Here is a 26,551-nt window from a genome sequence, read left to right as displayed (position 1 = left end):
TGCATGTGCACAAACGATTTTCGGCGCTTTTTTCCGACCCGGAAGCGCACCGCTGTGCCTGTAAGAGTGTGTGCGCATCGGCGCGCACTCCCCCGCCCTCTGCGCAAGTTTGGGGACCCCTGAGTTAGAGCATAGCTGCAGCACCCAAAACCTCAAACTGATTAAATCTGGCAACCGCAAGACTACAGTGGTACCTCGACTTACGAATTTAATCCGTCCCGAACGGACCTTCGTAAGTCGAAAAATTTGTAAGTCGAAGCCAATGGGATTTTTTTTTAATAAAAATCGTAAGTTGAAAAAATCCTATCCTATCTAAACCGCATCCAAAATGGCGGATGGAACTCCATTTGTAACTCGAAACATTTGTAAGTCAAGTTATTAGTAAGTCGAGGTACCACTGTACTTGCATCCACTTCTCTCCCCCTTTGCACATGCAGAAAAGGATCAATCTTAAACCCAGTAGCTTCAGCATAGGTATGACACCAATTGTTTCAGTGACAGATGCAGACACTGTTTTAAGGACAACAGTAATTGGACTGATACACAGCATGGCTACTTGGGAGATGAAATTAGACCCATCACAAGATAAGGACGAATGAATAACCTAGGACCATGGGGTTCCCCTTCCCACTGTTGCCAGATTTCTGTAGCAAGCAGGTGCATTCCCCAAGGTCCTTAAATAGGTGAAAGCCCCTATGATTAAAGAATTGCAGTGCCTTTGGGCTCCCTAGTGAAGAAGCTTTGCACTTTTCCAGACAGGTTTAAGGAGCTGTTTTCTGTCTTGGATGTTTTGCTAGTGGTTCTGACAGTGAAGGTAGAGCTATAGTTCCTTCTGAAAAATGAGTGCAGGCTGTGCTTCACGGTGCTTTTTGAACTTGAGCTTTCATGTGATTGTATCATTAGAGTTGTAGACTTTCTCCTGTTCAACTAGGTTTTGTAATAAACAGTCTTTTTTGATGCTCATTGTGGTGCACCTTGAAAAAGCAGCATATAAATACAATGCACAGAGATTTGAAGCTTCAGTGTCTGCCTTCTCTGTCTCAGTTATGAATTCAGTCTTTAAAACAATGGTTGCCCTGTAGATTAACTATATTCTGCAAATCAAACGTAATTAGAAGAATGCACTTGTAAGGGCAATGGCAGCTTGTTATTCCATAGTACATAGAGCCTATACCCCATAGGTTGTGGATAGTTTTCTCTCCTCCTCAAAACTGGCAATTTAGCCTATATACCAGTAAGAACTTTCCAGTTTTCTGCTGCCATTCAATTAGCACACAGGAAAAAATTTAGAGGGGCATGCACAACATTAAGTAAGATATATCATAATTTTTCTGTTTAATTTACTTCTTTTATAGTATGTTCTGCTTTTGGCAAGTTCCAAGTAGCATACCACAAGACTAATATTTTAAAATAAATGTTTAATATCTTAAGAAACCCAACTGTATAAACCGAAGACATATGATTGAATATTGCGCAGATAATTGCAATTCTGTATTAAGGGCAGTCTATAAATATAGTGTCTTTCAAACTACACATTATGTATAATACAGCAGAGGTACAGAAATGCAGGTGTGTTACATACAGATATAACAAAGAATGAAAAATTAGAAGAAAATACAAAAATTATGAAAAACCCCAAATTTGTTAATAAAACTGGCTTATAAAGAAACTCAACATTTGGGACAACTATAGCTCTGGACTATTAAAATGTACAGAAAGACTGTTTACACCATTGCACATTATTATTCCCTTTTACTTTTAAAATATTGTGAAACGTGGAATAAAATTAGAGTTGACCCGAGTCATATGCATGCACACATATGAAAAATAAAAAGGGGCGGGGAAAACAGCATTGCTATTAAAGTCCCTACGGGAAGCCGCCTGCAGCATTCCAACAAAGATGCTCTCTTTCCCTCCTCATGTAAGAACCAGCCGGTTAGTTAGTGCAAGAGGGCTTCAAATTAAGGAAAAGCTAATTCAAAGTGGTTTATTACAAAACACAACCCCTCTGATAATCACAAATCAATGCAAGTTGGTTTTAAAACATTTTAAGGCACTTCTCACTGCTCAGAAAGCAGTGCATTAAGTTAAGGCATACATTATGTTATCTAGAGGTAACAAAGCTTTAGAAGGCTTGAAGCATGCTAGCCAACAAGTTTATGGGACTATGCAAGTGGCTGTTATTATTTCTAAGCTCGTCGAACACCATGTGTTGAATAAAGATTCTCCTAGAATCACGGTTTTGATTGTAGCCTGAGAGCTGCCTCCAATCACCATTTTTTGAGAAACTCAACGGGTTGGCGGTGATATGTTCCAAAAGGACAGAACAGGAAGTTTCTCTTTCTGGTTTCACCTGGAGCTGCCTTGACTTCCGTGACTACTCACTGATCGAGAGGTGCTATAACGTTTTTTCACAATCATGCTGATGTAGGCTTTCATCAGTTTGGCAATGTCAACAACCTACCAAGACAATAACAATGCAAAACCAGTTAATGCACACTTCATATTTTTGAGATTTTACCTCCCGGCAGTGTGATGTGGTATAGTCTACGAAACTGTTGGTACCCTGTTTCTTTTAGATTAGCACTAATTTTATAAATTGTCACCAAAAAAATCAGCTTGGCTGTAACACAGTCTATAGTTAAACATATATTTTGTTGAAATCAGCAAGCCTTTTGGTAGTCAATGAAAACAGTATGGCAAAGGTAACTCTACCCAGCAAGCTGTAAAATTGAATGGCCAATAGTCACATCACTAGAATTTACGAAACTGTATGTCAACCTTAAAAAAATTATAACCAAATGTTGGCAGGGCTGGTAGTCTACTAAGAAAATTAGGCTAGTAATTTATTATTGTGAAAACCTATACTATTGGGTGCAATTTCTGAGGACTGTTCAGCTCTCTTTAAATAGCTAAACTAAATACAATTTGCAAATGTTTATCTTTTATTTTGAAGAAAAACTGTACACTTCCAGCCTAGACCTATACAAGATTACTTGGAGGCAAGTCTCCCTGAGATTTGCTCCCAAATAAGGTTTCAATTCTAACCCCACTTACCTGGGATTAAACCCCACTGATTTTAATAGGACTTACTTCTGAGTAGACATGAGTAGATTCAGTGGGACTCAGTATGGAACATTACTCTGGATGGAACTGTAACCCAGAGCTCAAGATCGCTGATTTGAAAACCCTACAGAACTTAACTTTTGAAGAAGAGCAAAGGTGCACACTTGCATTTCACCACCTAAGTCAAGTTTCCTGTTGCCTCAGTCCGATGCATGCTTACTTGGAAGCAAGTCCCACTGAGTTCAATGGAGCTTAATCCCAAATAAGCATGCATAGGATTGCAGGATTTTAATCCTGGTGTGAAATAGTTCAGGCAAAAGAATCATGGAAGGCTTTCTCTTTCTGAATACTGGCACAGTGGATTTAGTTTATTCATCCTGCTTATGAATGACTTATGAATGAGCAGAACTGAATGACTAGCTCCTTTCTTACCTCAAGTGTTCCAAAAAGCAGCTCTCTCTCATCCACAACAATCTTGTAGACATTAGCGAGGGGAGCACCAAAGGAGAGGATGTGCTCATACTGAAATATTTCTAAAGGCCTTCCCTCTCCGCGTTTGTAGACAGAAACTGCATCAGCACTAACACCCAACCAAAGTTCTTGAGGGAAGCCCCCTTCTTTACACTGGGGAAAAAATAATGTCAAGGTGAATGGTAGAAAACAGAAATGATGATTCTAAAAATGCAATTTAAAATTATACATTTTTATAGTATTTCTTTTAGCATAAAATGCCCTTTTCTCATTGACCATGTTTAGTGAGGTAGATTATTCTGGAGTAATCTGGATGAGGCTATGCAATTATTTCCATTGTCAGAGGAGAGATCTGAACTTGTTTCAAATGACTAAATTAAACACACTCAACTTTGGGTCACAACTGGTTTAGAAAGGATGTGCAATGAACTCTTGCATACTATGCTCCTCTTATGATTTCCTATATCTGTACATATGAAGTCTGATTCCTTGCACAGACAAATCTAAGCCTAAATCACTTCGGACATTTAGCTTCTAATGTTAATCCACAAAAGACAACTGTGTGGGGAAATGCAGCCCTTAAGATGGGTAGTAGCTGAGCGGATGCGTTAGCTGTTCCTCAGATTTATACACACACTAATGTTTTACTGTTCGGTTTCCTGGCCTCTTAAGCACAGCAGCCATTGCCAATTCCTCGGTGTAAAATGGATAATTGGGATGTGGGTGCAGATTAAAGTAGTGTCTGATAATGTCGCAAATGCTCAGTTCCTTAAAGCAGGGGAAGAGCTGATGTCCTGAGGCAGAAGGGGGATTTGGGTGTGTGCATGCTCACAGGTGAAATTCCACAGCCTTGACCCTTTTCTCAGGTTCTAATCAAAGCCCACATACCCTCACCTGTAAAACATTCAGCAGGAGAAGGCAGACAAATTTGCAAACCCATAGAATGTGACCATACAAGATGTTTTGCTGTGTGTTATACTACAAATTGTTTAGCTGTAGGTTTTTTTTTTTTAGTCTTATTATTTTGCTTTCAGCAACGCCTGTGCAATTTTGGACAACTCACCTCTACGTCAAAGAGTGTGGACCCATAGCCAGGCCACTCCTTAATCAAAGTCATGTACTTGATCATTGCTTGCTCTTGGTTCATTCCTTGCAGTTTTTTCCATTTATCAATCACATTAGTCCTGGCTGCGAAGATTTCTTCTTTGACCCACATATCAAGCATCTGATCCTCTTCCATCTTCTGCCTGCTGATGGAACTGCTGCGGAAACTCCTCCTGAGGGTTCCTTCTAGAAAATTGGCCCGCTTCCTCTCTATTCTCTCCGCAGCTGTAAATGTTTTAGTGGACTGGATAATACGGGACGTGAGCCTCTGCAGTGGGTAGACTTCTTCCATTTCTGGCATAGTGATATTGGATGAAGTGTAGTCTCCTTGTAGGTATTGGAGCCGCAAGGCAGCAAGGACCTGGAGGGCTTCTTCAGGAGCTGGATAATGTCCTCTAATCACTGCTTCGTGTGCCTAATGGAAAAAAGGAAAACGATGTTTACAGGCATGCAGCAGAACATTCTGAATCCTAAATTTGCTGCTGTATCATAGTGGTAATAAAACTGAACTGTGCACCAAGAAGGCTCTAGTTTCAATCTTGTTTCACCCATAATCTCACTAGGTGGCCTTGGTCAAGCCACTACCTCTCAGCCTCAGTATTCCCTCCACACACACAAAAAAATCCAGAACAAGGAAGGTAATATTTGCCTTACAGAGCTTTTGTAAAGATTAAAACAAAGTAACATATGTGAGTGCTTTGCAGGCTTTTAAGTACGGTAGTACAGTGAAACCTCAGTTGTTTAATGCTTCGGAAGCCGAACAATTCGGAACCCGAACGCCAACAACCCGGAAGTGAATGCTTCCATTTTCGAATGATTTTTGGAAGACAAGCTGCTTCCTTGGCACATTTTTCATTTTTTCCCATTGTCTTTGCAGCCAGCCCATTGATCCTCAGTTTTCGAACTTTTCAGAAGACGAACAGTCTTCCAGAATGGATTAAGGTCGAATTAAGATTCCACTGTGTACAAGTATTATTTATGTACATTATTAATATGTTTTTGCTCCTTGAAAAAGCACAAATAAATAACTCCCACAGGAAATATATATGAACAAGCTTCTTCCACTGGGGTACCTTTGGCAAAGCATAGAGGTAAAGGTAAAGGGACCCCTGGCCGTTAGGTCCAGTCGCGAATGACTCTGGGGTTGTGGCGCTCATCTCGCTTTATTGGCCGAGGGAGCCGGTGTACAGCTTCCAGGTCATGTGGCCAGCATGACACAGCCGCTTCTGGCGAACCAGAGCAGCACACAGAAACGCTGTTTACCTTCCCACCGGAGCGGTACCTATTTATCTACTTGCACTTGACGTGCTTTTGAACTGCTAGGTTGGCAGGAGCAGGGACCGAGCAACGGGAGCTCACCCTGTCACAGGGATTCGAACCACTGACCTTCCGATCGGCAAGCCCTAGGCTCCCCAGCATCCCATTGGCAAAGCATAAAGAGTGCTTAAATGAAGAGAACCACCAGAGGGCACCCCAGGCATCTTCTCCAGAGAACGAACTTCCTTATAAATACTTGCAAGCCTAAAGTTGGCTTTGGTATTGTTGCATTATAAAGGGTTAAGTATCATTTATTTGACTATAAGTACATGTGCAATTGTTTGATACAGATGTGACAAAGGAAAATGAATAAAACTCAAATGACAAAAAAGTTGCAGGCATAATTGCAAAAGAATCAGCCTGCCAAGTTTTATAGGTAATGCAAGGCTTCTGGGGGAAATTGTTTCTAATCCATGAATGTTTCATGAAATAAAAACATTTTTACTTTAGGTTCTGATGGTGCTTCGCTGTTCTCAACTTTATATGGCAGGACTCCTGTGAGGTTGTTTGGATATAACTCCTCCAGAAGATACAGTGACAGGGAAAGTGATATAGCTATTTGCTACAAGTAATTCTCATGAACAATTACAAAATGCATGGAACATATATACCCATTTTACTGATGGACAAATGACGTGGGATATAGGGGACAATACAGTACATTAACTATGGAAGATGCAGTGATAGCATTGAAAGGGTATTAGACAAATCTGTGAGGATAAAGGCTATCAATAGCTACTAGTCATGATGGCTATATGCTGCCTCCAGCATCAGAGGCACCATGCCTCCAAATATCAGTTGCACAGCAACAATGGCAGGAGAACAGGGCCTCTGCTCCTATGCCCTGCTTGTGGGCATCCCACGGGCATCTGATTGGCTGCTGTGGGTAAATGGACACTGAACAAGATCAGATGCAGCAGGGCTCTCAATTTCTAGTGATGTAACAATCGCGGCTTGCAAAACATGGCTGAGGAAGTCAGGAATGAGCACTACCAGGCTCACCTCTCTCCTTGCTGATCTGTCTCAATCCAGGTCCATTTAAACCAGGAGATCCTTGTTACATCAGGTAGATGTCAATCACAGCAGCTTGCCTCTTTGATTTGAATGGAGTCCCTCTCCCTGTGTGTGTGTGTGTGTGTGTGTGTGTGTGTGTGTGTGTGTGTGTGACATCACTTACTCTTCCCCCAAGTAACAACCTTATTTCCTCTCCGTACCTGCTCAAACATGAATGCAAATTCCACACTATCTTTTGGCACATGCTCAGTGTCCAGGAAGCAGTAGAGCTTGAAGTAAAATTTCCATGCTGTATTCTCTCCTTCTGGAGCAGCACCAAGCCTGGGAAAACACAAATACTTGGCAGTTTGAGTACAAATAATCAAATATAAACTGACAATAAAATTTAAAAGCTGTATTTAAGATGAGAGTTGAAACTTTTGCTATGTGGAACATGTGGATTTGGTAATCAGAATCTTAATCTATGGCTCGAATATCAACTTCCATGAACATGACTTTATACATTCAGCAAAATCAAATAGTCAAATGTTACTGATATACCAGCCAAAGAACTGCATTTTGCAAAAATAAATAAAAGAATTGGGAGGATAAGGGAGCGTCTGCTGGGGCCAAAGGATGTATAGGAGGGCACTGTGCTGCCCATGGGTATCATTGTTGGGGGTGCCAACTCTAATGCTATTTTTCCATCTGTAAGCAGGTTTTTGTTTCTTTAATAAGCCTATGGCATCTAGCATTACAGAGCTGGCTCAGAGCAACTGGTGGTCAAGTGAGCAAGATCATGGATTGCTGTCTCACAGTTGAGGTCCTAACCAGGATAATACAAGGAATCAAAACCCACAGAATAAATTTGATTCATGGGTAAAACCTTTAGCTGAAGCAAATAATGAAGTAGGTTTAAAACCTGGTCCACCAGCCCGTTAATAAAACAGGACCGCTACCGGTAGAGAAATGGGAAGGAGAAAGTATGTATTGGGGAAGCTCTTTCTACTATTTGCCACAACTGCAGTAAGCAGCTTTGCACCAATATCAGTTTCAGCAGCAGTGTTAGGAGACTGGTGCACAGATGAGCTTTAAGCTGCCACTGAGATGCTGGGAAAACTACCTGTGCAAATGCATTGTGACTAGTTCCTTTGTTAGAGACGTACCAATTGTGGAAAATTCTAAAGAAGAAAAGGCTTGGACTGAAGACAAAGTCCAAGGGGGGAGGGTTGCAGGTGGTAAGGCACGAGAGAGGAAATTTTAGGACAGCACAACACAAGTACCACAATGAATAGTGATGAAATCATTCCCAGGCTTACAAGCATTTCATTAATCCCTCTTTACAGGAGAGGGCAGTGGATGGGGAGATGCCATTGATTCACAAAAGGGAAATTTAAAAGGCTGTGGTTAGGGCTTTTAATTGCTTACTTATTAGGAGAGGCACACTCACTTTTCAAACTTTGCCAAGACATCAGCCACAACGGTCCTGCTTTCAATGGCTTTATCTGTAGTTCCATTGTATTCAAACAAGGCAAACATATTTCTGCTGTCTTCCATGGCCAGACCCCGAATTAACTTTTCAACAACCTAGTAGACAAAAAAAACAAAAACGAGACAAAGAATGTTAGACCATAAAAGGTAAAAGCATCAATTAGCCACGCTGAAGGCTAAGGTACAAATTATGTTCAAAAGCATACCAACATCTATTTTTTTATTAGTTTTCCTCCAGGTTCTTTCTTGATAAAGCATTTCCAGATTATAGACTTCAATAACTATTGGAAGATACACATATAGTACAGATTGACTATTCTACTTAAGAATGTCCAACAACTGGTATTACTGCGAAGTTTCTGTTCTTCAACTAAAAGTAGCCAAGCATAATCATAAAACCAAATAGTAATATCAGCAAAAGCATAGACAGAACTACATCCAACCCAAAGCAAATTACTGTTACATCTCCTATACCACATTTCTCTCTCATACTGTTCCTCATATTTGGAATAGTTTGTCCTGCACTGTGATTTGCATGTCTGAACAAATCAAAACTATTAGGGTCTCCTAATACGTTTCTACACAATGAAAAATAGGCAACATTCATAAACACTGCGTTTTAGCCAGAGTAGATCCGCTGAAATTAATAAACATTACTAAGTTGGGCCCATTAATTTCAAAAGATCTCTTGAGTAAAATGTCATTGCCTACCACCCTATATGCTTCTGCATCTCAGAAGTTGGATCACTGACTAAAATTGTATGGTTATTACTAAGTCACACAAATCTTTAAATTAGAGTTCAATAGGCCACAAACACACTACACAAAATGGCGGACCCTCCACACCCTGAAGCTCAACCCAGGCAATCTAGTCCAAGCCTCATCTTACCTCGCCAGCAGTGGTGTGGGAGTTTATGGTGATCTTACAGGATCCCCCACCATGACAGTAGACCGTGGATGTCATCTCTTGTCTGTTGATCAAGGCTTCAATTTCATCCCGGGATGGCACAAATTCTCTGCCTTTGGTTTTTTTCAGTGATTCATAAATGAAGAGGGCATACTTCTCCATTTCTGTGCCTGGAAACTGGTCACGCACCCTGTGTGGGGAAACGCTGAGATTTAATTGCTCCATGTTTTGTTTTCTTGAATGTGGTGATTTGAAAAGCATTTTAAGAGGCAGTGGTGGGAGCATTCAGCCCAAGCAACTGAACTACTTTTGGAACTCAAACAGACTTCCGGAACGGATTGTTTAAAAACCGAGGTACCACTGTATATCAAAAGGCTCCACCACCACCCCATGAATAGATCATTCTCACAAGCAAGATGGTTGCATAGAAAGCTTGACATTTGCAGGCATGTTGATGGTGCATAACTGCACCCTATCTCTGCCTTGTCCTGTTCCATCCTCCCGGAGTCACAGTTCTTCTTTCCCTCAAGCTCTGGGCAGGAGACTGCATATGACTCTTGGCTTGGTTACATTTCTCTCATCTGGGGTCTTTTCAGTCCAGCTCTTCTCTGCACTGAGTCCTGGCTCAGCTGGCCTCAGATTTGGCCCAGTGTTCCAATCTTGGGAGATATAGCCTCTCCTCTCTGCTTCCATCTCTTGTTTCCTTTGAGTCACTTTCTTGCTTTGCACTTTCATTCTCCCTCTCTCTGCCCTACCTGCCCTCACATTGTATCCCGGCCATTTCCTTATGTGGTGTGGCTCCCTGAGGTCCAGCCAGTCCTACAGCTGTCTCCCATCATCTCCTCCAAGATGCATTAGTTTCCAGTGTTTGCTTGATGGGCCAATGGCAGACATTCCTGACATCTGTGGAACCTGCTGAGCCCTGTTCTTACTCCCAACTCTAAGGGTGATTGGGGATCTGTCCCTGTCCCAACACACCTCTCTCCAAGATACGAAAGTGAGCCCAACATGAACTCTCAGGCAAGCCGTATACCCAGTTCAACGGCACACCACATGACCACCTTTCTCTCCAAGGTCAGCTCCTGCAGATCACCCCACTCAGTTAGCTCTATGGGTCAAATAAAATAAGCTGTGGAAGTTTCCTACCCTTGTGCCTTCAAACTATTGCATGGCACACCATTGTGTGCAATCATCCATAGCTCTGCTTACCTTTTTAGGTGGAACTTCAGGTATCTGAGAATCCCGCGGCTTGGCAGAAACATGCAGCTCATGCAAGTGAGGATCTGCCAGCTGTACAGATTGCCAACGCTCCCGGGATTAGGCATTTTGCTGGTCTGCTTGATCAGCTGGCAGTAGAGCTCATCGCGCAAAGGCCGTAAATCATGTCCTGTCTGCAGAATACCCTGAATAATAGGAATGGGGTCTGACACGGACTCAAGTTGCTGCAAAGAATTAAATATCTTGATAGCTTCATCCTGGAGGGTGGTGTAGCCTTTGTCTTTCAGCACTAGAAAACAGAACATGGAAGTACATCTCGCTGCTCAGATATCAAACATTGTAATTCACATGGGGCAATCATCTGAAACCGTATGTCTCAACAAGTGTGTTTACAAAGTTCCAGTTTTCTTCTTATACTGGAACAATTAAGATACATAGTTTGCATAGATGTCCTAATGTCTGCCCTTATTCTTTTTTTCCTCCTTTCTTTGAATTGGGTTATTTTGTCAAGTATTTGGGTATCAATGGTTTTGCATCAAATAATTTATTTTTAAAAGTTCTCTGCAGTATCATTTACTGTTGCTTGTTTTTTTTTATTCTGAAGCTGCAATAACTGTTTTAAGATTTTGTCAATGTTTTATTTGTATACTTCTAAGGTTTAAATTTTTTTAGTGATCTGGCCAGAGAGGTATACAAATCATCTGCAGCTAAGCTAGGAGAGCGCTAGCTTCCTCATCACCTTAGTCAAAAAACCTTTCCTTGTGAAGTGTATGAATGAACCAGCCCCATGCAGTTGGGTTCCAATGTCTATTTCCCTCTTGGTTTCACATTGCCCTTTCCTGCTTAGAATACTTATGGTGAAGGAGAATGGGGAAGAGGTACAGAAACCAGGAGAATGATTAGGAGTAATGAGGTGGGAACTGCACTTGGCAGTCCCTGGCAACCTCTATTGTTTAAATATAGCAGCAAACTGATGAGAAGATTACTGTTAAGGTGATGAGAGAAGGAGCCAAGGCATCTCATCTTCATGAAAGTGTCTCAAGGCAAAGGTGGTTTTGCAGAGGGAAGGGAATGGGATTGAGTGTCCGAAGAACTTACCGTTCAGGTTGATGTCCCCATATGGAAGTGGCAATAGTGGAGAATGCAGTGGGTGTTGTGTATAGCGAAGAATCGGGTTCCTCTTATAGATCTGTTCTACAACTTCGGGGTTCAGGCAGTTCTCCTGTGTAAGTGGCAAGATTATTCACAGGCCGAGGGTGAAAAACGAGCCTCTACTGAATGCTTGTGAAAGGTCAGCAGCTCAAAAGGGAAATGGTTCTACCAAAAAGAGCTGACTTGTTTTGGACCAGAATATAAACTTCAGGAAAAAGCACACCACCCGTCCACCCATGACCATTTAAGTATTTTTAGATACCGGTATTAATAATGCTTTTAAATGTGTTAATTTTAATTTTGCCCTGAGCTCCTCTGGGATGAAACGGAGGATGAACATTAGGAAAAAATAACAGCCATCACCACCCATTTAGAAGATAAAATAAACACTGTGCACCCTAAAAATCACAATAAAATACATAAGAATGGAGAGCTAAAAAAACCAAACCAGAGTAACATTAAAACATTAAAACATTTGTAGCAGCACAGTGCAAAGCTAAGAGTTTCCAATAGCATAGCAAAATAGGAACATCTTGACCAGTTAATTGCGTAGAGGCTGAAAATAAGTCTACTGAGCTTCCCAACAAAGGCCATTCCACATCCTTGAGGCTGCTACTGAGAAGGCCTCGTCGCAACTGTGCTTGTTAAGGCTGCTGCCTGATATCATGGGCCCAATTCACAAACAGAACAGAATGAAACAAACTCTCGATTTTTGTTGTATTTCCGAGTCCTAAACATGCAGAGCAGCATGAGGACCTCTTGGTGGTAGTACAAGAACAATGTCACTACCATTGTCATATTCCTCCTCCTCTACAAGTGGGAACTGCGACAAAATGTTGCAGTGTGGAATGCACTTGTTCAAGGTTTCAGCCAGTCAGCTATAGCTCTTTCAGGATATACCACCCTACCAGTTCTTGTTTGGCCTCCCCCTGCCCCAACAGTCAGGGCCGGCCCTACGGCAAGGCTGGGTGGTGCCGGGCCGCCAGGGGGGGGGGTGCCGTGCTGCGCCCGCCAGACAGCCGCGCCGGGAAATGGGGGGGGGGGCGCCGGAGGAATCTTCGCACCAGGGCGCCAATCCTCATTGGAGTTCCCCCCACAGCACTTAATGAGCTTCTTCAAACAGCTGCCTCAGTTTTGGAACATTTAACAATTCTCTTTATGAGTGGAAAATAATATAGCTGATTGTCTTCTCGAAGCGTATTTTTCCAAGACCATGACCCTACCTTAATGTCTTGAATAAGCTGCTGGGTGGGCGTGTCTATGGGTGCTTTTGTGTCTATCACATTCTGGATAGCACTTGACCAGCGGGTGGCTTCGTTGAGAAGCTTGGTATAGAGGCGGTAGCAGTGCTTGCGCCCGTACACGGTCACATTCCAATAACCTGAGGCAAGAGTAAATAAGAAAACACCTTGTTAATCTGATTTACTCCAACTATTAATAGGCATGTGGTGAAGGTGAGCTGTCAAAAATCATAACAGTGACGGTGGGTGACTCAAAGGAGTGCAGTTCGTAAGTCTGATCTGCAGATTTGCGTTAATGTTTATAGTACAGTGGTACCTCGTTTTGAGTCCTCGATTCGTTCCAGAGCCCCGGACGCTTGATGAAAGGGACGCTCGACAAAGCACCGCTCTGCGCATGTGCGTGGAGTGATTTTGCACTTCTGCGCAGATGCGAGCGGCAAACCCGTAAGTAACCCGTTCCAGTACTTCCGGGTTTGCTGCAGACATTCCACGAAATGGATGCTAAATGGGGCAGATTCAGAACGAGGTACCACTGTATACTGCTTTCTTGAAGCAACCTGATATACTGTATCCTGTCTTACTTAACATGGTGCAGATCAAAACAGTGCAAAGGCCGGTTCTCTACATCTCTGAAGTGTGTGCAAATTAAAACCACTTTGGGGAAGAATGCTAGCTCCAAAACAGTACACTAGTGGCCCAAATTGTGGAAACCTTTTTGGAAAAGTGTATTTTTGAGGTTTGATGGCTCATAGCACCACTTTTTTTTGGAGTAATACCATAAAATTATATATACTAGTGTATATGGGAGGCTTAAGAACACACTTTTTGTTATTTTGCCTAACACTTTAAATTGAAATCTGTTTCAAACCCCAAAGTATTTTAGCAGATTTTTAATATGATTATCAATGGCCACATCACTTGAATATAGCGGAAGAGCTCCTGCTGAAATTAGTTACCTGTTTCTTTAAAGATTTTCTCATCCGGGGGCACCACAGAGCAGAGGCTGTTCAAGACCAAGGTGCCCAGTTTGAGGGCATTCTTTTCGGAGCTTTTGTAATAATCCAATGAGTTGTGTGTGAGGACAAACCACCGCTTCTTCAACTTCAACAAAGTCATCTTTGGGCTGTTCTTAACCTCCTTATGTAACCATCCTAGTTTAGAGAAAAAACATTTCCTGAATATTGATGCTCTTCTAGAGCTGCTCTCAACTTTTGGCTGCTAGTCACTTTCTCAAAACATATTTTCAAAAACCCCTGCTATTTACAACACATAAAACAATAAAACAGCATTTACTGAGTTCTTCTCAGAAGGCTGTTTTGATGTAGGACTTAATAACCGTTCTTAAGTCAAGATGAAGATGAAGCCAAAATGTTTCTCTTTGAATAGCACATCTGGGCAGGATATCATCAGGTCTAATACATGTAGGCATATCACGTATTAACACCTAAGCCATGTACAATGGGGTTCAGTGGAGAATGGATTTTGTTTTGTGAGTGTGAGTTGGGTGTGTACTACCGTAAATCATTCCTCCATTCTTCCCCCTCAGGGGAGAAGGAAAAAATGGCATAGGTTGGCTGGCAATTTTTAAACTTTTAAGAAAAGAACCCCCCCCCCCAAAAAAAACACCTTCCAAACCCTCTGGCATTTTTACCATGATAGCAGCTACCAGTTTTTTAGGGGGGAAGTACTAGGGATTTTTTTTTTAAGCTGACATTCCACAATGCCAAATCCCTTTCTGTGAAGCAACTCAGAAACTATTTAGTCCTCACAGTTACCCTGAAACTGCACCTTCCCCTCTCAGGGAAGGAGAGGGCAATGATAAATGCCTCCCCAACATTTGGGTGAACTAACTACTTTGTTATTGTTCAATCCACCCTCTGTGTTAATATAAAACAAGCGGAGAATACCCAGCTCTAAAATCCTCCCTGTGCTTTAGAATGAATCCTTTCCAATGCAACCCAATGTCACAAGCTTTGACAGGAGATATCAGTGACACTAGTGGACCTACCTCAATCAACTCTTAAGAAGCTTCCCCACCCAACCCTGCTGTTATAGCCTTTTCAGATTTCCCCCCAACCTCCTATAGCAGGCATAGGCAAACTCTGGCCCTCCAGATGTTTGGGACTACAAGTCCCATCAGCCCTAGCTAACGGGACCAGTGGTCAGTGATGATGGGACTTGTAGTCCCAAACATCTGGAGGGCCAGAGTTTGCCTATGCCTGTCCTATAGCCTTTGCATCATCATAAATAAACTGAACGTTGCCTGACTGGTACGGCTGAGGAGAGGCAACAAACCACATAGCAATATTGTGGCTAGTATAACAAGGAGCTGCTTCTCATTATGGCATCGTATGTACTGCTTAAATGTGGCCTCCTCAAGTTATTAGCAAATACTTTGGGCGCCAGAGTTTAGCAAGAAAAACACCCCATTTTGCAGGGGGATTTCATCTGAAAGATGCTCCTACCTCTCACTATGAACTCTTGTCCCTCTACTCGAGTGTCCCCTTTGGATCTCTGCAGCAGGGTGATCCAGTGATGCATCTCCTCTGGAGTGTCGGCGTTGCACTGGAGAACACGATTAGCGGTGATGATCACAAATGAATTGGGGCTACACAGGGAAAACAAATAAAGCAAAAAAGGCCTGTATAGTAAACATGGATACTATTTGGGACCATAACAAAGTGAGTCTGACTCATACAAAGCAATTCTCTTTTGTTTGTACTGTATATTTAAGCAAATGCTGATTCACTTTATTATTCAACTTTGACTGACTTGTTTTTTAAACCTTGACATTTGACAGCTTGGCACAATCCCCACAATTTCAAAACTACAGCCAAACTTGTTTCTGCTTCCACCTTACTCAGGTCCATCTCAGTGAGAATTGGCTCAAACCTTTGCTGGTTTATTTCAAAGATTAACATGAAGACACAGGTTCTGAACATAAAACAGAGATGCTTGACCCATTAGCAAAATAGAGTGGTTGAATTAAGAACTGTTCTACCTTTCTTTTCTTCTTTAATTTCTCAAGTTGATAGTCTCGCAGAAAAAACATGTCCCGTTTCAGAACAAAGGGCTGAACAAAAATTAAGATTTCTGAAAGTGGAACTTGGTCTTACCGATCTGGATTGTCAGATGCACAGACGGAATCGATCAATCCCACATCCAGTGTGCCCTACATAAAAAGTGAAAATGAACATTGTGTTGTCGTGGATGGTAACACAAACTGTGATGATGATAATACATGATTTAGAGAATGAGGGTTAGTGGTTTGAATTCAATAATAAGAGGTAGTGAAAAACATCAGTTGCTTTTGAGCAAGTTGAACAAAAACTCTTGATAAGGCTTTATTTTATACTGGCACTACTGCAAGGGATAAAATGCTTTGCAGGCATGAACAGAAAAATGTTTAAACCCAGCCTGTATGCTCATCAGTATTTTACTGTAATTGCGGCAATCTCACTTGGTGTACATTTGGTTTCCAATAGTGCACAAAATAGAACAATATATATTAACAGTTATTTAAAACTTGACTAATCGAAGCAAGCAATAGAGCAGAAGAAGAAAACCAATCAGCAGTTTCTGATTTACTTCAAATGCCAAGGAGAACATAATTCAACCTACAGTGGTACCTCTACTTACAAATAACTCTACTTACGAATTTTTCTACTTACAAATGGAGCTCCGTCCGCCATCTTGGATGCGGTTTAGATAGGATTTTTTCTACTTACGAATTTTTAGATAGGGTTGCTTCGACTTACGAATTTTTTCTCCCAATGCATTCCTATGGGATTCGACTTACAAATTTTTTCGACTTACAAATGTGTGTTCGGAACGCATTAAATTCGTAAGTAGAGGTACCACTGTACTTTGCACAACATCGTAACATTTCACCACTCCATAGGTGGGACACTGTTGCAATGCACACAAGTTCTGATTATTGTCAGCGGCTGACAAGACCCACTGCCGTGAGATGCATGAAAGGGTCTTCTCTGTTGCAGCACCCTGACTCGAGAATGCTCTTTCTATAGGTGATGGAGACTGTCAGCAAGTAAATACAATCCGACTTTGCCAAGTACACAGGAAAAAGGGAATCTTTCTACATTGACTGGCGGCAGCGTGCCAGGGTTTCAGAAAGGAGTTTTCCCTAGCCCTGCCTGGAGATCCCAGAAGCTAAATCTTGCACTTTCTGCATATGATCTACCACTAATCTACGTGTAGTGGCAGGACTGATCCAACAACTAGGCCACTTCTGTCCTGGAAAACAATGGAGCAGTGGATCCACCAACCATATTGCTGTAACAGTATTTGCAACATTCTGAGGCTGATTGTGTACCACCCCAGCCTTCCTTACCACGGCATTCTGTGGGTTTGCTTGCTCATCGTGCATTTCCCTGATTTCCTGTTCTGTGGAAGCGTGGACTTGACTCAAGACACTGAACCATTGACTGAAGGAACAGAAAATGCAGAAAAAAGGAGATCAGTAAGATATTCTCATTCAGGATGATTGTCTTTCCTACTGTCTTGAAATGAAAGAATTGTCTGATGATCTGTTTAATTTTCCTTGGAAGGATATTCACATTCCCCACATTCTAGATAAAGCCAAGAGGCATCCCACTCCCTCCCTACCGCAGTTAATGAGCTCCTAAAACAATTAACTATTGTCTATAAATGCAAAATAAATTTGTTTCGAGAATCTGAATCCACTAATCTTCATTCTCCAATTTGTGTGCCATTATGTCACTATAGTGGTACCTTGGTTTAAGAACAGCTTAGTTTATGAACAACTTTGATTAAGAACGCTGCAAACCCAGAAGTAGGTGTTTTGGTTTGTGACCTTTGCCTTGGAATAAGAACATGTTCCGCTTCCTGTTGAGTGTGTTCCATTTGTAAATTGAGTCCCCCGCTGCTATGGGAAAGCACTCCTTGGTTGAAGAACGCTTTGGTTTAAGAACAGACTTCTGGAACGGATTAAGTACGTAAACCAAGGTACCACTGTATTAATATTTACCATTATGACAAGATGAAACTTTTTTTATTCAAAAGAAGGAATGAAGAGTTATTAACAGCTGCTTTGTTAACATCTTCCTTCAACTGATCAAACAATTCTCTTTTAAAATCTAACAACAAATCGTACAATTTATAGCTTATACTGTATTCTCTTGCAACTAATGCAGAATGCGGCAGCTAGACTGGTGACTGGGAGCGACTGCCAAGACCACATAACACTGGTCTTGAAAGATCTACGTTGGCTCCCAGTACGTTTCCAAGCACAATTCAAAGTATTGGTGCTGACCTTTAAAGCCTTAAACGGCCTCGGTCCAGTATACCTGAAGGAGCAGCTCCACCCCCATTGTTCAGTCTGGACACAGGTCCAGCTCTGAGGGCCTTCTGATGGTTCCCTCACTGCGAGAAGCCAAGTTACAGGGAACCAGGCAGAGAGCCTTCTCAGTAGTGGCGCCCACCCTGTGGAACGCCCTCCCATCAGATGTCAAAGAAATAAACAACTATCGGACTTTTAGAAGACATCTGAAGGCAGCCCTGTTTAGGGAAGCTTTTAATACTGGATGAATCATTGTATTTTAATATTCTGCTGGAAGCTGCCCAGAGTGGCTGGGGAAACCCAGCCAGATGGGCGGGGTATTATTATTATTATTATTATTATTATTATTATTACCCTGCCCATCTGGCTTCCAACAGAAGTATTAAAATACAATAATCTATTAAACATTAATGATGATGATGATGATGATGATGATGATGATGATTGCAACAAGCCTATGTACGGAGTTAGGCTGAAAGAGAGAGGGGGGGTTGTCCAAGGCAATCCAGCGCTTCTCTTTGCAAATATATCCATTTTCTAAGTGGGATTGATTTCTGATTATTTTTTAGGAGATGCATGCTATTTCCCTCATTTATAGCAGAGACGAGGAACTTGTGGCCCATCCAGTTGTTGGGGGGGGGGTGGCAACCAGCCTGGCCAAGGACTGACAATGATGGGAAATGTAGACCAGCAGTGTCTGGAATGACACTGATTTATAGACCTAAAAGTTGCTTTTGATTGACTAAACAGAGAACCTTTTATAGTCCCAGAGTTAAATCAGCTAAACATTAACTTCTTCCTGGGGTTTCTGTATAGAGCCCTTCACACTAATTCTTGGGCAAAGGTGAAAATAGATAATGACTAACTATTCTAGCATATTTTCCAATATCAGAGGAGTTGAACAAAGGCTTCACTGTGCTGTCCCCACCTTTCTGTTTTGTCTTTCATGCGAAGCTGGGATCATTTAAGGCTAACCTTGTCTGGACCAAGGGCCAAAACTTCACCCATGACCAACTCTTTGAGGGATGCATGCAAGCCAGATGTGGGTGTGGCAAAAAGTTGGTTTGCCCAACTCACTTTCGCATGGGCACAAGTCTGTATCCTCAGATGATTTATGTAGATTTGCAGGAGGGGGGGTATTGCTGCTTCTGTGCTTATTAAAAATATTAATCTGATGACAGACATCTGGGATTATTTCCCTCTTCATGAGGGTCCCTTTTTTGTCTCAGCTGCCAAAACTTATAGGGGGAAATACAAATTTGCTTTGGTAGGGAAGCTACCCCCAGGGATTAGCTACCCATAATTGCAACATGATTGTTGAAGAAACGTGATTGTAATATCCCCATGCAGATCCAGTCCTCTGTATTATGTGACAATCTGTCTTGGGCCTCAGAGAACTATTTGGAAATTGCTAGCTGCTGCAAAAATGCTGGTTGCTAAGAAATGGATAACTAATTTTGCTCCCACATTAAAAGAACGGTTATCTGAAATAACGAAGTTGTCTGAAATGTCAACACTAACAGAATTACTGATTGAGAGATGGTTAATTGAAGTCTGAATGTTTATACAAGAAATGATCTCCTTTTTAAAAAAAGTTATGAAAGACGGATATAATTACACACACACACACATCCCAGAACATCTTACGTAAGGACCATGAAAGCCTAACACCTGGGAATAAAGAGGAACAGAGGAAGGAGGAGAGGTTCAATTCTGCAGTACATTGGTACATTTTTTTTTGTTAAAAGAGCCAAGTACTTGGGAGGTAGGCAGAAATCTCCAGGGGACTGCAACAACTGCGGCAAGAATTATATTAGCACAAGCTTGGAAGACAGAAGAAATACCAACGAAAGAACAATAGCAAGGGAAACTTGTGGAATATACACAACTGGCAAAATTAACAGATAAATTACGGTACATGAAAAGGGTAACAAAGACTTTAAAAGAGAATGGGAACCATTTGCAACATATATGAAGAAGCAACATAAAGAATTGAACTCACTGGCAGGGTTTGATTAAAGAAACACAATTGTATATAACAAAAAAGTAAGATTATATGTATTGGGAAATTTTTGGGAAGCAACACGCAGGATAAGTAATATGGAAATAAAACAAAATGGGAATATGAGAGAAGTCCAGGGGAGGGGGGGATATGAAAAATTGTTAGAGAAATATTGTTAGAGGGTGTTATAAACAAAATCTGCCCTTTTTCCCTTATGGGGTATCCAAGAGCCCGTATAGAGTCCTTAAGTGGGTTCTCTTTCGGTAGGAGAAAATGACAGAGGCCAACCAGAGAATATTGAGAAGCAAAATAGCTATTAAGCCTGATCTTTATTAAACTGTTGCAACAGGGTCCTCGCTCACCACAAGCAGCAAAGAGGAGGAACCCAGAACAAAGGTGTGCCTGCCCTTATATAGACTTTTGAAATTGTTCACCCCCAGAAACATCATACATATATCACAGACATAGGGGTCTAAAACAGAAACCAGAGTGTGTTGTTTATCTCCTGTCTGGCAGGTTACTGATTGCATTATCTGGGTTTGGGCCACTCTTTTGTTATTATAACTACTTAATTCCTCAATCCTGGTCACAGGCTCACACCTTATTCACACCTTAAATGTGCCCTTAAGGCAGGATTTGTGAGCACAGGGACAATGGGGAGGTTTTTTCATTTCCTCCCTCCTTGCAGAGAAACATTTGGTCAGTTTGGGAGAGTCAAAATGGTTTCAGGACCGTCTTCCTGTACTGTTTCAGACATGTGGTGTATATATTTATGTACGTTTGCCTTGTACATTTAATTTATATTATTTTAGATCTTAAATTCTTATAACAATGTATACATGGAAAAACCAATAAAAACATTTTTATTTTTATTTAAAAAAGAAATCTCCAGGGGACAACACTGATGGCCATGTTTCACAAATCGGATGGTCACCCCAGTGTATCAGTTCTCTGCCAACAACCAGCTTTGTGTTTAATCTTTCTTGTCATAGTGTGTCATGGAAAGATAAAGGAAATGATAAGAGCTGAACGTGTGGGTGCTGTGTATACTACACACATTTTGAAATGCAAACAATTATGTTCGTGTTTATAGGGGGAAAATGGTTTATATGACAGAGGAGAAAAGTCACCTTAAACACTAGTAAATCTTGTTGGCACTTTGACAGATCACAGATGGTGATAAAAAACCAGATCTGGATCCTATAATTGAACCTGAACTAGTAAAGTATAAGTGGATAGTGCGGGAGAATATGGTTCAAATTTCCATTTAGGTATGAGGTATGAGGGAATTACAACCCCCATCTACTATGCATGCTATAATCTTTTACATCCCGATTTGCAAAAGTATCAGAGTGGGCAAAATTGATGAAACTACAGATTGCACATTCTTAGAGACAATAGCAAATCATAGTACATTTTAAGCTCTTTTCTTCGTGGCCATCTTTTGGGAGCCTGGGCACTGAGTCCAAAACTTAGAATACCATCAGCAGAACTCTGTATGAAAACCTCTATTTGAAAACCATTCTATTGCTTCTGCTTATTTTATTTTTCTGTTGGTGGGGAAAGAATCCCACAGTGGGTTTATTGCTGGCCCAGTAGTACTAGGCTTCACATCTGCAAAACGTCAGTGGCTGGAAGGGGAAAGGGGGAGAAAGTTCTTACCTTGCGTCCTCAGGCGACTCAGCAATCAAATGATAGGTCCTATCAGCCATGACAATGTCAATCCCGTTTTCCTTAGTAGTGTTATCAACGATATCTCTAAAATGGACAGAAAAGTGAGAAACACGATGAATTCATACTGTCAGAACCCTGCTGCCCTGTCTTTCTTAATATTAAGCCAGTGGAGTCTAGTTTTTAATGCCTACAATTTTGCCCCTCTTTTGTTTCTATGGAGGCACCAATTCTTTATGCCCATGCAGGCTTTAATATTGATCTCCTTCATCTGCATCTCATTTTTCTTTAGCTATTGATCTGTGCCGGCTACCAGCCGCGTGCAAATTTATTATGTGTTGTTTTAGGCAGATGATTTAAAAATGTCCTGGAGCTCACGCTAATCTGGGCAGAGCACGTAAGGTTGGTTTCCAAAGGGCCGTGACTGGGAGGACAATGGGTGCTTAGTGCTGCTCTGCTGATCAGAGGAGCACAAGGAAGGCTGCCAACACCATCTCCTCAGCTAAGATCCTGGCAGGGGGGAAAGGCATGACTTTTAACACCCAGTCGGAGTAAGGTGAGAAAGAACAGTGCCTTGAAGTTGAGGCACTTTTTACCTCCGAGGACACCGAAGGGGGCTACTCTATGCATGGGATGCCTTAAGTGGACTTTGCTTACTTGGCTGTTCGGATTTCAAGGGTTCCCTTGAGCTTCTCTTCGCTATCATTTTCAAAGTACATCAGCCGGGACTGCCGGAGAACAAACCAGCGTTTCTTCCAGTTCCTTCTGGACAGCGTGGAAGACCCACCACCTTTCTTGTGCAGCCAGCCTTGCTTGAGAGCTTCCTGTTTCGAGCGGAACCACAGGAAGGTTTCATCTTTCAAGACACACCAGCGGCGCTTCCAAGTGTTCATCAACCCACCTTGAGGAAAGGGAGAGGAAACAGGTTGTAAAACCTGCCTTTGTTTAACAACAACAAAATGCCCAACACTCCTTCAATGATCAGAACTATTTCTCATCAGGCAATCTGGATGCTTTTTAGAAACAGGATCTTAAAACCAATGGTCTATACAATTAATAAATATACCTATGGTCAAACAAGCAAGCATTCACCAGATTTAACAGCTGATTACCACAGAGTTATACCCCTGGTTTCAAGCTCCCCAACGTCAACCAGCATCAGGCTCTTTCTCCTAGCTGCTCTCTCATCCCAACATTTTTCTCCACAACCCAATCCTTCTGTGGATGATATAATCCATAATACATGGCCCAGAGTCAAAGCACCTTGTCAGAATGCCTTCGCTCTGGCAAATGGAGTGATGGGTCTATCATTCTTACAAATTAAACGAAGAAATACAAGGCAGAGTTATGTGTGACTATTATGCATGCAGAAACTCAGTAATTTGACAGAATCTCGTGAAAACCAACAGTATAGATCAAAACTCTTGGTCTTGAGGGGACTGTTTCAGAGGAACAACTTGAAAAAATGGACTATTTAAGAAGTGTGTATCTGGAGAAGTGTGCATGCACATGAAAACTCATACCAATGACAAACTTAGTTGGTCTCTAAGGTGCTACTGGAAGGAATTTTTTTATTTTTTGTTTCGACTACGTCAGACCAACACGGCTACCTACCTGTAACTATTTAAGAAGAGCTATTTCTGCAGCTTTTACTTCTCTCTTACGGCACTTTCATGCATCCTTGTAAACTCTGCCAACAGTTTGCACCTCTGATCAACTTGATCGATGGCCTCTAATGATCTTCTTGGATTTGTTTACTTATTACTTGCCCCTAATTTATCATAATTTCCGCTTTACATCACCCCACAAATAAGTAGCGTAAATACACTGTATTTGAGAAAGAAGGCCACCTCGTTTTGTTTGGCTCTTTATGTTACTCTGGGCTGTTTCTGTACCTTTCATGTACAAAAAGCTATGGAAATATGGGAGGCTGACGCAGCTGTAGACAGAATCCCTCCGATACGAAAGTTCATCATCGGTATCAAACCTCGAGTCAAAGTCTTCTTCGCTGTCTTCGAACTGGAAGATCAACATAATGAGGGAAAATTAACTAATAGGAAAAGGCTTAGCTGCAGATGTTTTCATCACATTCCAGCCTTATTCAGATGTTAAAAGTTCAGTGGTACATTCATATAAATGCAGGATCTCCTGATCTCTGTTTGACAGATCCCTTCTCCCTGCAGTGAAGGAAGAAGGGGAGGAAGGCCAAAGTCCCCTGCGCATTTCCCATAAGCAATCTCTAGAATTGGGGTATGGTGCACTAATGTATTTACAGATTCTTTGCTGTAAGCTTACATGCATTCTCACCCTCCACCCTACCAATAATACGGACATTCCTAAAAGAATATCTTCCATTTAGCACAAATATTATTTCCCTTTGTCTCATTCTACCAAGGCTATTTACCTTGCTTCTGCAAAATAAATTGACCTGTTGGTCATCTGTTGTGTCATGCATGTCCACTAAAATTAATCCTGTGCTCATTTTTAACAGGCAACAAGTTCACTTTTAGTGTGACTGCAGCATAGCTACCAAACAAAAATGTCTTTTTCAGTGGACTGCCTGTATGGGTAGGAGCAGAAATGAATTTCTGAGTCACAGCAAAAGAAAACCAGCCTCCAAAACCTAATGTTTTTACAAACAATAACTATTCAGAAATGCTTCTTTTTTTAACCTCGACTCTTCACACACTTCCTTATCCCTTTGGTGAAGGAATTCTTCCCTGAATTGACATATACAATTCAGGGAAGAATTTTATTCCTGTCGTGTTAGACTCCAGAGAGTTATCCCTGTGAGGTTTAAGGAGTGGTGTTTACACCACGCTGGAACAGCAGTCATTAAAGTAAGCACTGGGAAATAGGTATTTTTATGTTTTTATATTGCTGCTAACTAGAAATTGTACTTGGAATATAATAATGCTTAAAATAATGTCCTTACATTTGTGTACTTTGAAGAACCACAAGTGCCGAGTCGGCTGCCCCAATTTAGGAAAATAATTCGATGTAAAAATTATGTTAACAAGCTGTGACTGCACTCACTTTTGGATTGTCAGGTTGTATTTGTATCCTATGGACCATGCTGTCCTTCATCTTTTGATGAATGGCAGTATATAAATCTAATTATTATTATTATTATTATTATTATTATTATTATTATTATTATTATTTAAGTGCAGTCCCTAATCAAGATTACTGTGGCACATAACGTTTGACAATGTGACGGTTAAACCAGGAAATCTTGACATTACTCTTATTCCTCCCAAAGAGATGTGCAGTGGTACCTTAGTTTGTGAACAGTCTGGTTTGCCTACGTTTTGGATTAGGAACACGTCAAACCTGGAAGTGCGTGTCCCGGTTTGAGAACTTTTTTTGGATTACGACCATTTTTTCTTTAAGATTAGGGATGAATTATTTGGTTTACGAACAAATTTTTCTGGAGGCCCCATTGGAGAAAGCGTGCCTTGGGTTACGACCTGTTTTGGTTTACGAACAGACCTCCGGAACAGATTGTGGTCGTAAACCAAGGTACCACTGTAATAATGGCAAAGAAAGCAATACTCACGGAAGACTGAGCACCCTCTGAACTAAACCTGTACGCCCCAGAGCTGTTGTATGTCCCCACAGAACAGCGGTAGTCGGGGGACCATTGGCTGCTATGAGAATTGGAAAAGGTCACGCTGCTTCCGGAAGTGATAGCACCGTCTTCATAGTCATCTTGGTCATAATCATAGTCCGCATCGGGAGTAATTAACTCCGTGGAGTTCTGGGGCTTGCACGTTACGTTTTCTGGCATGCAGTATGTGGATTCACCGCTGGAGGAGTTGTGGAGACTGAGGGTGTCATGGCCAGAAGGAACAAGTGTGCTGTTGTTGCCTGTGGCAGGACTTGCCGGCACCACTGTGTCGTTCATGTACGGATCTTCTTCCGAAGAGTCGTCGCTCGTCCGGATGCCGCTCGTCCTCTGGTCCGAGTGGCCGTGCTCGCTTGGGTTTGGCGAGTCCTTGAAAGCGTCGTCATCCGCTTCAAAGCCCTCGTCAACCTCCTCCTCGGGGTACGGCTGGCTGAAGTTGAAATTGGGCTTTTCGTCGCCCACGCTCCCGGTCAATTCGCTGAGCTCTGAGCAGAAACCGCTGCCCACAGAGAGCGTCCTCTCGATGTTTCGGACGCATTCGTCAATTTCGTCGAAGTTCAGGGACTCCAAGAACTCCTGCGCCGCTCGGCAGGCCTCGTCCTCCAGCCGCTTCAGTTCCTCGTCCCGGAGCTGCTGCAGCCTCTGCAGCGACGCCTCCGTCAAGGACAGCTCCTGCTGCTCTTTCATGCGCTGTAGGTCTTCGATCTCTTTCTCCAGGCGAAGGATCTCTTCGACCTGCTTGTTTTCTTTTTGCTTCTCCAGCTCTCGCTTCAGTTCTTCTTCCTTCCGGGCTTTCTGAATGGCCGCCAGCTCCTGCCGCCGCTTCTCCTCCTCAGCCTGCATTTTGACACACACAAGATCCCTTAATCTTTGCCTTGCTAGGCAACTGCAATTCTGCCACATTGTTTTCACTTGGAAGAACTCATCTCCCACTTTTGTACAAGACACAGTCTATTTGATTACATTGAGC

At 41.9% G+C, this 26,551-nt stretch overlaps 1 protein-coding gene across 1 annotated transcript in view; it reads right to left on the bottom strand.

Annotated features, from left to right (window-relative positions):
- The window catches only part of MYO10 (myosin X), a 186,408-nt gene continuing 159,857 nt past the window's right edge, over positions 1-26,551 (bottom strand). Inside the window, exons 25-41 of the mRNA XM_035125884.2 lie at positions 25,513-26,418; positions 23,849-23,972; positions 22,611-22,854; positions 21,945-22,040; positions 17,312-17,405; positions 16,077-16,132; positions 15,426-15,568; positions 13,917-14,111; positions 12,943-13,100; positions 11,666-11,789; positions 10,559-10,856; positions 9,332-9,539; positions 8,402-8,538; positions 7,173-7,293; positions 4,601-5,056; positions 3,499-3,690; positions 1-2,460 (exon numbers count right to left, since the gene is read on the bottom strand). Coding sequence (XP_034981775.2) covers positions 2,350-2,460; positions 3,499-3,690; positions 4,601-5,056; positions 7,173-7,293; positions 8,402-8,538; positions 9,332-9,539; positions 10,559-10,856; positions 11,666-11,789; positions 12,943-13,100; positions 13,917-14,111; positions 15,426-15,568; positions 16,077-16,132; positions 17,312-17,405; positions 21,945-22,040; positions 22,611-22,854; positions 23,849-23,972; positions 25,513-26,418 — 3,663 coding nt within the window. The 3' untranslated portion in view covers positions 1-2,349. The remainder of the gene's footprint in view (positions 2,461-3,498; positions 3,691-4,600; positions 5,057-7,172; positions 7,294-8,401; positions 8,539-9,331; positions 9,540-10,558; positions 10,857-11,665; positions 11,790-12,942; positions 13,101-13,916; positions 14,112-15,425; positions 15,569-16,076; positions 16,133-17,311; positions 17,406-21,944; positions 22,041-22,610; positions 22,855-23,848; positions 23,973-25,512; positions 26,419-26,551) is intronic.

The sequence above is a fragment of the Zootoca vivipara genome, chromosome 8, assembly GCF_963506605.1.
Source record: "Zootoca vivipara chromosome 8, rZooViv1.1, whole genome shotgun sequence".
NCBI lineage: Eukaryota > Metazoa > Chordata > Lepidosauria > Squamata > Lacertidae > Zootoca > Zootoca vivipara.
This window is presented reverse-complemented; position numbering and strand designations above follow the sequence as displayed.